Consider the following 13,596-nt stretch of genomic DNA (forward strand, 5'->3'; position numbering starts at 1 on the left):
GCCAGAGGGGAAACAGCTGGGAAGGTTCTGAACGATCCCTCCTGCCAGTGAGAGTGAAGCGGTTGGGACAGCACCTCGCTGCCCTGTGCCCTGACCCAGGCCAGGAACAAGACCCCACTGTGCTCTCATCTGTCCAAGCGCCCATGTGGCCTCCCTCAGGCAGCAGCTGAGCACCTGAGCCAGCGCAGTCCCATTAATTTTACAGGGTAGGGTTACCATATTTAAAAAATAAAAAAAGAGGACACTCCACGGGGACCTGGCCCCGCCCCTTTCCCACCCCGGCCCCGCCCCAACTCCGCCCCAACTCCGCCCGTTCCCCACCCCTTCCTCAAAGTCCCCGCCCTAACTCCCCCTCCTCCCTCCCAGCCACGCGAAAAGGGCTGCCCAAGCGCTACCGGCTTCACGGTTTGCCAGGCAGCCCCCAGACCCTGCGCCCCCAGCCGGCGCTTCCCCAGCGCAGCTGGAGCCCGGGAGGGGAAGTGCCCAGCCAGGGGCGCAGGGTCTGGAGGCTGCCCGGCAAACTGTGAAGCCGGTAGCGCTCGGGCAGCTCGGCTCTTAAACAGAGCCAAAGAGTCAGGGGAGGAGTAGAGCAGCCGCGGGAGGGGAAGTGTCCGGCCGGTATTTTCCCGGACATGTTTGGCTTTTTGCCAATTCCCCCCGGACGGGGGTTTGATTACCAAAAAGCCGGACATGTCCGGGAAAAACCGGACGTATGGTAACCCTAGTACAGGGTGACGCTGTGATGTGGCTGGAGGTCAGTGAGGAACAAGGAACACACTCGGTCTGGGGGAATGTGCCACCCATAATTATAACTGCTCCAGAGCTGTAATAACCCAGGGCTCTCTTCCCCTTTGACAGTGTGTGATTCATTCACACAGCACAGCAACCCCCATGGCAGCCCCCCAGAGCCCCCTCCTGAGCCCCAGCCAGAGATCTCCCCATTTCACTCTTTCTCTTTTCTCTGAGCCCTTGAGTTCTCTCCTGCTCTCCTCCCAAGGAGTCTGCTGCTGTAGCTGCTTCTGAGAGCTCCTGGGGTCATAGGCAGCAAGTTATATGGGCCCGTGGTGCCCGTTCTCCACCAATATTCAGGAATGTGGGCCTGGCTCCACCAATGTTTGGGCTTATATTTTCAGAGCCATCCCATCTATAGGATGGACCGGGACAACCGCCCCGGGCCATGCACTTTGGGGAGCCCCACGCTTCCGGGGGATGTGGGGTCCAGGGCAGACTGGGGGGCTAGTGGGAACCTGGCGCTGGCAGCAGCAAGCGACACGGACCCAGCCTGTCCTGCTCCATTCTACCCTGCCTGTTCCTGCCCCTGTTCCGCCCTGCCTTTCCCCACTCCACCTCTTCCCCCAAGCCCCTGCCTCACCTCCTCCCGCCCCTGCTCTGTCCCAACGCCTCCCGCCCCTGCGCTGCCCCCTCCCGCTCCCATTCCACCCCTTCCACCAAGCCCCCACCCTGCCTCTTTCCAGAGTCCGACTCCTCCCCTGAGTGATTCTGGGAGCCGGCAGGGCAGGGCGGAGCAGGCTGGGACCGGGTCACTCGCTGTTGCCAGTGCCAGGCCACCCACTCACCACCCAGGCCACCCTGGACCCTGCATCCTCAGCAGTGTCCCATCCCCAGCCTCCCACTCTCCAGGGCAGACACAGACACAGACACAGACACAGATGGGATGGGAGCAATAACATGTTTCTGTAATGTGGTTCCAGGATCGTATTGTCCCACCCACGCTGCCAAAACCCAACTGTGTTAGGACACAGATGGCCCCAACTTTGTCAGTCAATTATAATACCGTGGTGTGTACATCCTGGTGTATAATACATGGTGTACATAAGCTGTAAGGCCACCCCACATACTCCTAATGCTATCTAGACTAATGGCTGCAGGAGTTCATATGGGTGGAGCAGGGCTGCTGGATGGGTAAGAGCTGAAGGAGAAGGGAAGAACAGGACATGGGGAGAGAAAGAAGAGCAGGACGCAGGTACCAGCTGTGGCTTTCTGTGCCACTGACGTGCAGGGATGTGTCAGGGTCCAGATTGTTTTGTATGCAAGCAGGGTCTGAATGAGCTCTCCTCTGACAGCTAGCTGGGGTGGGGAAAAGGCTTCAGATGCAGACTGTATTTACATGAACACTCCAACTCTGCCTAGGGCCTTGGCTACACTGGCAATTCACAGCGCTGCACTTGCTATGCTCAGGGGTGTGAAAAAACACCCCCCCCCGAGCGCAGCGAGTGCAGCGCCAGTGTAATCAGCACCTGCAGCGCTGCACGCTCGCTCGCAGCGCTGCAAGCTATTCCCCTCGGAGAGGTGGAGTACTTGCAGCGCTGCGAGACAGCTCTCGCAGCGCTGGCGGCGCGACTACACTCACGCTTCACAGTGCTGCCGCGGCAGCACTGTGAATCCGTGAGTGTAGCCAAGGCCTAGGTATCCAGCAGACAGAGCTGTGTTGCCAAAGTGATCACCTGTGGCTGGTGCTGGATTACAGATCACTTCAGTATCGAATGTGGGGGTAATGAAATAGTGTTATCTTTATCGTATGAGTAAAGGGCAGCAGAGTAGCACTTAGCCTGTCCTGATTGAGGGGGTCACCCTCCACTGAACTGAACTCGCTAAGCAGGGGACTTGGATGCCAGACCCCTGTTAAGGTTAAGAGGGGGTGGGCACAGATGTGCTTGCTGGGAAGTGTGGACTTTACCCAAGAGTCCTAGGCATGGTTTAACTTGCTCCTCTCCACTGTTCAAAGACAGAACTAATTAAGGCTCCATTCGGAGTCTTTTGTTTTTTAAGTGATCACTAGAGCTGAAATCACTTGATGTGGGACAGCGTTTCGGCCCAGCCTGCTTCAGCAAGGAAATTCCCCCTTTAAGGCCTTGGCTACACTTGCGAGTTACAGCACAATAAAGCTGCCCACTAAGAGCAGCGTAGAACCTCAAGACACTAGGTTTTTGCGCAAAAAGGGGACCTTTTTCTGCTTTAAATTGCAAGTGTAGACATGCCCTGATCTGCAGAGGTTATAGCAGAGAAGATGGCTGGCAGGGCTGCCAGTGGAGTGGGCCAGTGGGGTGTGCAGCAGGGTGGTGACACCAGAGCAAATACTTGGACAGTGGAGCAAGCAAGGTGCCTTCCTCCTCCTCCCCCTCCCACCAGGGTGGGAGGTGAGCTCACACAGATGCACCTCTGAACCCTGAGTCTTCACTGACCAAGGACAACCACTGTGAGTGAGGTGTGGTGAGGGAGCAGAGAGGGGCACAGCAAAGGAACTTTCGGTTGTAGAACTCAAGAGCATGAGGCAGAAGACACTGACCAACATACGCTCGAGTGGGTGTTTTGCTCACAGTTTTATGTTTATGAATCCTGCGTGTGGCATTTTCCTTAATTAATGCTGGGTGACTTCCCTCCTCTCATTTAAAGTTTCTTTTCTACCATAGGCACCAGCTCTGTGGGTGCTCCAGGCTGGAGCAACCATGGAATAAAAAGAGTGGGTGTTCAGCACCTACTGGCAGCCCCGCCAGTCAGCTCTTCCCCTGCCCCCAATGCCTCCTGCCCACTGGTGGCCCTGAGATCAGCTCCTCCCCCGTCCTCCCAGCGCCTCCCACCCGCCATGGATCAGCTGTTCAGAAGCTGTTCCCAGAAGCTGGGAATGGGCAACAGGGGATGGATCACTTGATGATTATTTGTTCTGTTCATTCCCTCTGGGACACCTGGCATTGGCCACAGTTGGAAGACAGGATACTGGGCTAGATGGACCTTTGGTCCGACAGGGGTTGGCTGTTCTTATGGTCTTATGTTCTTGCAGCCCACTCCACTTGGCAGACAGGTTGCAGGTGCACAAAGAGCCATCAGCCTGTTCTCTCTATTAGGTATTGGAACTTGCAGTGTTGGAGCAAAAAAAGTTTGGATCTTCTCCCATTATCCAAAACCCCCAGTGCTCACCCCTCTGAAAACCAGGCCCCTTTCATTTAGGTGCCTAACTTTAAGCAGCCAGGAATGAATATTTGTCCTTGCGTTGATGGGGGATAAACCTGGTGTTCTTAAGGGGTTTAATTAAGCAAAGTCAACAGCATTTCCTACCTTGTACTCCTGGGCAGCCTCCTCCTTGGGAACCACCGTGTGAGACTTGTGGTCCCGGGATTTCTCACACACCAAGCAAATAGTTTCTCCATCGTCCTCACAGAAGAGTTTGAGACGTTCCTCATGTCTCTCACACAGATCCTCCTTTTGCCCTTTTCCTGGTTTTAACCCCAGTTGTTTGATCTTTTGTACGATGTTGTTCAGCTGGGTGTTGGGTTTGAACTCCCCTTTCTGGAATTGGGCTCTGCACTGGGGACAGGTCAGGGGTGTCCCCGTTCCCTTTTCCTCACAGTACTGGGTGATGCAGGCTCGGCAGAAGTTGTGCCCACACGCTATAGTCACCGGCTCTGTCAGATACTCCAGGCAGATGGAGCAAATGGCATCATCTTCTATGTCCCCTGCTGCAGCTGTGGAGGCCATGGCAGCCGGGTGAGTGTCTGTTCTCTCTGCCCTTGGCTCTGCACAGTGTGGGCTTGTGCTGACACTGGGAGGGGCCGCCTGCAAGTATCCGCTAGTCCCAGCCACAGAAGGAGACGAAGAAAAAGGAGGAGCCAGGAGGGGGAGGGGGAGAAAGCAGGAAAGTGAAACTGAAGGAGAGTAAAAGAGGGGGAAGGACAGGGAGAAGGAATGGCTGGAGGTGGGGAGCAGGGATGGGAGAACAGGGGGCAATGGAGAAAGGGGGAAGAATATGAAGAAAACGGATGTGTATTGCTGTAGGCCTGGAAGGGAGAGCATATCCCCTACTCCACAGGCAGTAACTGTCTAACCCACCCCAACACCCACTGGGGATTGACGTGGGGACCTACAGCGCTTAGCACAAGTCTCTACAGCTGGAGCTAAAGTGTCAGTCTGTGAAGTTCAGAGCTGTAAAAACCCACAAACCCTGTGGCTCAGCCATCAAGGGGTGTGTGTGTGACACACACTCACCAGATGTTTACAAGTGCACTGAGGGGATCTTTCCACTCCCTCAGGAGAGGAGGGGGTGTCACAAAGCTCAGGTAGAAAGTCAGGGTTACTGATGCTTTGGAAATTTCTGTAAATAGAAATGCTACAGAACACTAAGGATTCAAAGCTCCGGCCATTTTGAACCTCTCTTTGCTTTGTGTGGCAAGCTTTGCCAAATCCTCCTGTCCTTTAGACAGTGTAAACCGGAGAACATTTAGGCTACATCTACACTACGCAGCTTTTAGCAACAAGGCTGTGTCGACAAAGCGCCATTTACACTTGCACTTGCCGCGGCAAAACATTTGTTGTTCGGGGCGGGATGGGGGTTAAGAACCTGTGAATGACAAAAGTTCTGTCGTTCGATTGCAAGTGTAGACTAAGCTATAGTCCCTGAAATCTGCCTTCTCTGCGGTGAAGGCACGCTGCAGGCAGGCAGTACAGTTACGACTGGCATTGCATGATGGGACAATTGACATTCAATTCCATACAGAGAACTACATTAAAAAAAGTTCAGGTGGCAAAAACAAGGATGCAAACATTGTGAAATGCCAGAATGAAGGTGCCTGAACAGCCAGATCACCAGCATCAAGAGTCGACAGCTCAGGTTAGAGCATCATAGGCAGGATTTTTCGTGCAGTAACAGTAGCTTTATTTCTCTGTGGGCTCCCTGGGAGTGTTGACATTGACTTCAATAGAAGCAGAATCAAGCCCTATACAGGCAATAGAATTTGGGGACTTGGGGCCAATTGCTAGAAAGGTCCAGGTGCTGCACCTTGGTTTTTGCTGTATTGTTTTCCCAGAAGCCATCGGTGTCCAGACTTTTTGGCTTACTCTGACAAGCTACAGTCCATCTCATTTTGAAGATACAGCCTGAGTGTCTCTGTTTTGATGGCACAGTCTGGGGACCCACGTTGTCAGGCTGTAGGTGGAGGCAGGTTTTTGACCCTTGCCCCCTCCTGGTTTGTGCAGTTGTAGCCATGGATCTCAGCGTGCTCGGAGCTGCACACCTCAGGAGGGCATAGGAAGGAAGTGGCTGGTGGACGTTCTCCTCTGGCAGCCCCATGACCTGCTCCTGGGGGCACGCAGATCCCAGAGCTCTTCGGGTTAGTAGGAGGAATTTACAGTGTCTGCCCTGACTCGGAAAGCTGCTCATCTCTTCAGATACCCGCTAAGAGCATCCTGACTGCAAACAGCAAGTGTTGCTGATGTCCGGCTCACAGGCCAGAGAGCCCATCTAGTGGGTTATAAAGAATGAGACGTGGGAGGAGCACAGACATGAGGAGAAGTTCATACCAGGGTGGTTTTATCAGGGGTTCATGGGCCCACTGACTAGGGTTACCATATTTGAACATTGAAAAAAGAGGACACTCCACGGGGCCCCGGCCCTGCCCCAACTCTGCCCCTTCCCCTCCCCCTGGCCCCGCCCATTCCCTGCCCCCATTCCAACCCCTTCCCCAAAGTCCCTGCCCCAACTCTGCCCCCTCCCCTGAGCGCCCCGCATTCCCCCTCCTCCCTCCCAGCCACGCGAAACAGCTGCACCAATTCTAGAGTCAGGCACTCCACTGGTGTAGACTCACATGACTTTAATGAAGCTGCTCAGTTTACACCAGTGGAGGATCTGCCCCGGCGCTCAGTTTTTGGGAGCAGTCAGGACACGCAGCTCACACTGGCCACATAGGTGTGTCAGTGGCTGGGAACAGAACCCCAAATTCTGGCTTCTAGTAGCTTGGTCTAACAAGAGACCACACCTTCCTCCCTTCCATGGCAGCAGTTAGATCATCTTAAGCCACTATGAACTTATAGAAGATGACTGCACATTGTAATAATTTGCCCTCTGCCTCAGGTCTTACAACACACATGGCAGCTTATAGTCATCCAAAAACTGCTATACCCTACTGCTTCAGCATGCCGTGAATTTAGTACTTCTGAATGACAGCTGATTGAAAGCCATAAAATCTGGAGTCCTCTATTTATGCACCGTAGAAGTACAGCTTGGGCAGCAGCAACGTCCACTTCCCCTTCTCAGTTCCGCTGCTATGACTCAGTCCTGACCTAGAGGGGCCATCTCTCAGGATGACAGAGGATTTCAGACTCCATGGTCCGTGTAGTCCTTAACCTCTCTGCTGAGCCTGCCAAGAGAGGAACGAATTAGTGCTGACTGTGGTGTGATGTTACTTACATGGTAAGCTCTTTGAGGCAGGGACTGTCCTAATGCTGTATCCACAGCTGGTGATGTTGTTGAAATATGCTGCTTCATTGAAAGGGAAACATTTCATGGAGACACAGGAGCAAGTTAGAGAAACTCCATAGTCTGGTGCTTAGACCGAGCACTGCCCTGTGATGTGGGAAACCCAGGTTCAAGTTCCTTCTCTTCCTGATTTAGTGTGATCTGGGATAGAAAATTAACTCTGAATAAGGCAAAAGCATTGTCTCTCAGGCCATCCTGGTGCCATATTCACAGGCTTCAGCCTAAAAATGGACAATACTAGTGACCTGAACCAGAGACCAAAGAGTGAAAGGCTCCTTAGTTCAACACCAACCCCGTTTCTCTGATACTGGGCACAGTCAGTCACATCGGAGGGGGACGGGTGGAGGCAGCATATAGCACACCCGTACAGTGAAGGTGTAGGTCTGTATAATAGTAGAAGTACCTCTCTGCTCTCTTACTGTACACAGAGCACAGCTGAAATGGTAATGGCTTTGGTAATGGTATTGATCTCCCATCCTTTTAAAAAGAGACTGGAAGCTTAATCTGATCTGTAAGAGTGTCTCTTATTATTTACTTTGCCAAAGAAGAGGATTAGGTATCAAGAGGAACCGAAGATACTATAGAAGGATGCGTTTGCACTGCAGGATAAATGCACGTCCACCTACCGTTAGCCATAAATGTGTTTTTAAAAGAACAATTCCCAAGAACTCTCCAGGAGGTTTTGGTTTAAAGAAATGAGACAACAGCAATAAATAAAGGGGAACTCAGTGATACAGTGAACTGGCTTTTAACTTGTGGAGACCCTAGTTCAGATCATCAATAATATTTTCACCTAAACTCCACCTGCAGAATCTTTATTACATGTTCTACCGTATGAGGTAGATTGAACACATTTTCACAGCCTAGGTTGGATCTGTGGAGCTAGGAGAAAAATGAATTTTGACTTATAAGCTGAGCAAACATGAGCTGGAAAAGTCACTGAGAAAAAATAAATGAGAAACTCCATGCTGCTGCTCCCAGACACCTCAGCTCTGTGCAGCTGAAGAGCCGAGCTGCCCGAGTGCTACCGGCTTCACGGTTTGCCAGGCAGCCCCCAGACCTCCAGACCCTGCGCCCCCAGCTGGGCGCTTCCCCTCCCGGGCTCCGGCTGCTGCTGCGCTGGGGAAGCGCCCTGGGCGCGCAGGGTCTGGAGGTCTGGGGGCTGCCCGGCAAACCATGAAGCTGGTAGCGCTCGGGCAGCTCGGCTCTTCAGATGCACAGAGCTGAGGTGTCTGGGAGCAGCAGCAGCCACCGCTGCCGCGGCGGGGGAATCCGCCTGCAGCTCGCAGCCTGCCGGAGCCGCTCTAAGGTAAGCCCGAGACTGGGGCAGGGATGCCGGCAAAGCTGGGAGTATTTTCCCGGATATGTTCGGCTTTTTGGAAATTCCCCCCGGATGGGGATTTGAGGACCAAAAAACCGGACGTGTCCGGGAAAAACCGGACATATGGTAACCTTAGCACTGACACCCCCAAAAACCCTGCAGTGGTGTCTTCTGTCCCACAGGGCTGGGCCTGGCTCCCTGCTCAGGGTGTTGTGACCTGGTGTGTATCCACTTTCCACTGATGAAGTGGTAAACCAATTAATAAATTAGATAGTATTGTCCTGAGGTACAGTGCTGGGAGCTGGGGGGATCTGGCTGGTGCCTTTCTCTGTGTGATTCATGAGTGGATCTGGGAGCTCAGTGTGGGGCTCCACATGCTGTTGTGCTGAGTGATAACAATGCCTGGAAGGGGGTTGCTGTTTGTAACTAGCAAGGCATTGTGAGAGACAGCCCAGGCTAGAGAGAGGTCAGGGGGCACAGCAGTCCCACAGTCCCAGGCTGCACCCTGGGGATCCCGTCACACCATAGTTTGAAGTTTTGTTTCTGCAGTTTTTCTATCTACTACCCAAGATCCACAAACCTGGAAATCCTGGACGCCCCATCATCGCGGGCATTGGCACTCTCACTGAAGGACTGTCTGGATATGTGGACTCCCTACTCAGACCCTACGCCACCAGCACTCCCAGCTATCTCCGTGACACCACAGATTTCCTGAGAAAACTACAATGCATTGGTGACCTCCCAGAAAACACCATCCTAGCCATCATGGATGTAGAGGCTCTCTACACAAACATCCCACACACAGATGGAATACAAGCTGTCAGGAACAGTATCCCTGATGATGACACAGCACAACTTGTGGCTGAGCTCTGTGACTTTATTCTCACGCACAATTATTTCAAATTTGGTGACAATATATACCTCCAGACCAGTGGCACCGCTATGGGCACCCGCATGGCCCCACAATATGCCAACATTTTTATGGCTGACCTGGAATAACGCTTCCTCAGCTCTCGTCCACTCACGCCCCTTCTCTACCTACAATACATTGATGACATCTTCATCATCTGGACCCATGGGAAGGAGACCCTGGAAGAATTCCACCATGATTTCAACAGCTTCCACCCCACCATCAACCTCAGCCTGGACCAATCTACACGGGAGGTCCACTTCCTAGACACCACAGTACAAATAAGCGATGGCCACGTTAACACCACCCTATACCAAAACCCCACCGACCGCTATGCCTACCTTCATGCCTCCAGCTTCCACGCCAGACACACCACACGATCCATCGTCTACAGCCAAGCACTGAGGTACAACCGCATCTGCTCCAACCCCTCAGACAGAGACCAACACCTACAAGATCTTCACCAAGCATTCTCAAAACTACGATACCCACACAAGGAAATAAAGAAACAAATCAACAGAGCCAGACGTGTACCCAGAAACCTCCTGCTACAAGACAGGCCCAAAAAAGAAACCAACAGAACTCCACTGGCCATCACCTACAGTCCTCAGCTTAAACGTCTCCAGCACATCATCAGTGATCTACAACCCATCCTGGATAATGATCCCTCACTTTCACAGACCTTGGGAGGCAGGCCAGTCCTTGCCCACAGACAACCCGCCAACCTTAAGCATATTCTCACCAGCAACCACACACCGCACCATAACAACTCTAACTCAGGAACCAACCCATGCAATAAACCTCAATGCCAACTCTGCCCACATATCTACACCAGCAACACCATCACAGGACCTAACCAGATCAGCTACAACATCACCGGCTCATTCACCTGCATGTCCACCAATGTTATATATGCCATCATGTGCCAGCAATGCCCCTCTGCTATGTACATTGGCCAAACTGGACAGTCACTACGCAAGAGGATAAATGGACACAAGTCATATCAGGAATGGCAATATACAAAAACCTGTAGGAGAACACTTCAACCTCACTGGACACACAATAGCAGATGTAAAAGTAGCCATCTTACAGCAAAAAAACTTCAGGACCAGACTCCAAAGAGAAACTGCTGAGCTCCAGTTCATTTGCAAATTTGACACCATCAGATCAGGATTAAACAAAGACTGTGAATGGCTATCCAACTACAGAAGCAGTTTCTCCTCCCTTGGTGTTCACACCTCAACTGCTAGCAGAGCAGCTCACCCTCCCTGATTGAACTAACCTCGTTATCTCCATACTGATTTACACCTGCCTCTGGAGATTTCCATTACTTGCATCTGAAGAAGTGAGGTTCTTACCCACGAAAGCTTATGCTCCCAATACTTCTGTTAGTCTTAAAGGTGCCACAGGACCCTCTGTTGCTTTTTATAGTAATCCTGGGAGACCCAGCTTACCCCTTACGGCCCTGGCTCATGAAACCTTACACAAGGCACCTGGACAGCAGCAAGGAGTGTTTAAACAGGCTTGGTAGAGCTGCTTTGTTCCTTCCCCCATTGTAGGAAATTTTCCCATTCTACTCAGCAATCACTTGTTCAGGGACCCAAGCGGCACACAGACGAGCAGCATAAGAACTGGATGTCAAACTGCACACATACAGTAGATGAACCTTGCATCCTTGCTTATCCTCAGGAGTGAGATATTTGCTTCAATGACCCCCGCCAGTGGAAAAGGGTGGAAGAATTTACAATATTGTTTCTAGTCAGCTGCACCGTGACCCTTGAATCACCACCATCGCCCCTTACCCCAGCTTGAGCACACACACACACCGCCAACCCGGGCTGAGCTCACCATGCTTAGGGTGTTTGCTGAGATGTGCGCTTGCCAAGGGTCAGTGAGAACATGATTGCTATGTGAAAAGAGGTGTATTTTGCTACGATGATTCAATGCTGTGCGTGAACTAACAGTGATGTTTCTGTGTATTGTTTCTTGTGCTTCTGCAGATGTGGTCTTCCGGGGAACAGCAAATGACAGTCACAATGAAAACATAGGGTGTGTTATAAGAGCAATAAAAATAACCTGTTTAAAAGTAAATAATTAATTTGAGGAAAACTACATTCCCAGTGAATTACAGGAACCACATTCAGGCAACCAGAATAAAGAGCAGATAAGACAAACTTGTGAACAGCTGCGAGGCCATATGCAGACATGTCCCCCGTATGGAAACTGACAGGGAATTCCTGCAACAACCAAAAACACAAATGAAAATTATGATTTTTTAGGATGGTGTGTGTGTGTGTGTGTGTGTACTCATGGGGGGCATGTGTGTGCGCATGTGCATTGGTGTGTGTGGGTGTGCACGCACATGGGTGTGTGTCAGTGAGCTGATCACACGGTTTCAGGTAGGGAAGAGCAGCCTTGTCTGGGCATTGTGCTGCCTGGTTCCTTTCAGAGCAGGGAGGGCTGAGATGTTCTGTCCTGCCAGGGAAAAAGGCCCCTCTCTGGGAACTTCTATCCCTTCTGCCCCTCCCTACCCTGGGGTTTCTCCTCTGCCCTGTCTGGCAGCGCATCACCTCCCCCCATTCCCCGTTTTACCTCTCTGCCCCTCTCCTTGCCCTGCCTCCACCTATTTCACCCTCCTCTGGCCCCCGCCCACATCCTGCCCACCCCTCCCCTCCGAATGGCCCCTCTGCCCCCTCTAGCCCCGGTTACAGCAGGGAGCAGGTTCTGAGGGTGAGTGAGGGCTGCAGGAGCTGGCACTGAGCATGTTCACATGGCTCCATCCTCCTCAGTGACTCCACAGGAGTGAATTCTGAGGGGAACATTTTCTAGCCCTGCCCCGGCCGGGCTGCCTGGCCAGCTTAGGTTTCAGTTCGTACCTGGGCTCTGGTGCAGGAGTCCCGTCCCCCCAGGCCTGCCCCTCCCCAATGGAGGAATTGTCCTCCCCCCTCATAGGAAATATGGAGCAACAGTAAATGAGTGAGCCAACAAGGGCCTGATCCTGTAACCCCTCCTGTGGGAATCGTTCTGCTGGAGTGTGTGTGTGGTGGGGGCTCTTGCCATGACTAACGGCTGCTGGGTAGAGGGGCCAGTTACAGGAGGAGCTCGGGGGAGGGAGCTCTGGGAAAAAAAGAGAGTGGCAGAGATTGTTATCGGGAGGGGGCAGTGTGATAAAGTGGGGATTTTGGTCATAGGCACCGACTCTGTGGGTGCTTCAGGGCTGGAGCATCCACAGGAAAGGAATGGTAGGTGCTCAGCACCCACTCTCGGCCCCCATATCAGCTCCTCCCCCTCCCTTTCAGTGCCTCCTGACTGCTGGTCGGCCCCACTGATCAGTGCCTCCCCCTCCCTCCCAGCACCTCCTGCCCGCCACGGATCAGCTGCTCAGCAGCCTGCAGGAAGTGCAGGGGGAAGGGGAGGAGTAAGGACGGGGCACGCTTGGGGGAGGGAGCAGAATGGGATGGGAAGAGGTGGGGCAAGGGCGGGGCAGCTGCAGGAAGAGGTGGGACGGGGTGGGGGCTTGGGGGAAGGGATGGAATGGGGGCAGGGCCTGGGGTGGAGCAGAGTGGAGGTCAAGTGCCCCCTGGGAAAGGACAAAGTCAGCGCCTGTGATTTTGGTAATATGTTTATGATTCCTGTGCATAGCTCTGTGCTCTGCATTGCTATGCATGGAGTGTAAATAGTTAAAAAGCTGCTCTTGAATCTTGGGCCGGAGGTGGAGACATGAGGTGTCTGGAGTGGTGTGAGTGGGTCTGTAGAGAGGTTAGCTGGAGCTTGCCTCTCTCTGGGGCGGCGGGGACCCACACGGCCACACTAAGTTCGGGAAGAGGTCTAGCAGGGAATTAGTCCGGCCGCAGGAGTCTTCCTCCACGGCCTTTGTGAGGGCAGAAACAACACAGCTAGTCGTCAGTCCAGGCCCTAAGTCAGGGCGGGGCAATGGTGAGTCAGGTGCTCAGGCCCTCAGGCAGGGGCTGAGCAACAACTGTATATAACAGTAAGCCCAGGCCCTAGGTCCGAAGACCTGGGAGAGGGGGAGACTGCCACCCACGGGTTGGGTGGCAGGGGGGAAGCAGGCGCTCCCACTCCACTGCGTCCCAGCCC

The 13,596-nt window shown here is 53.0% G+C and overlaps 1 protein-coding gene across 1 annotated transcript in view; it reads right to left on the minus strand.

The window, feature by feature from the left end:
• The window catches only part of LOC113407787 (E3 ubiquitin-protein ligase TRIM39-like), a 13,154-nt gene extending 8,619 nt beyond the window's left edge, over window positions 1-4,535 (minus strand). The window contains exon 1 of the mRNA XM_026658014.2: window positions 4,075-4,535. Within this exon, the coding sequence (XP_026513799.1) occupies window positions 4,075-4,494 (420 nt within the window). The 5' untranslated portion in view covers window positions 4,495-4,535. The remainder of the gene's footprint in view (window positions 1-4,074) is intronic.
• Between the last annotated feature and the right edge of the window lie 9,061 nt (window positions 4,536-13,596).

This window comes from Terrapene carolina, unplaced genomic scaffold (assembly GCF_002925995.2).
Source record: "Terrapene carolina triunguis isolate 2854851 unplaced genomic scaffold, T_m_triunguis-2.0 Scaffold384, whole genome shotgun sequence".
Classification (NCBI taxonomy): domain Eukaryota; kingdom Metazoa; phylum Chordata; order Testudines; family Emydidae; genus Terrapene; species Terrapene triunguis.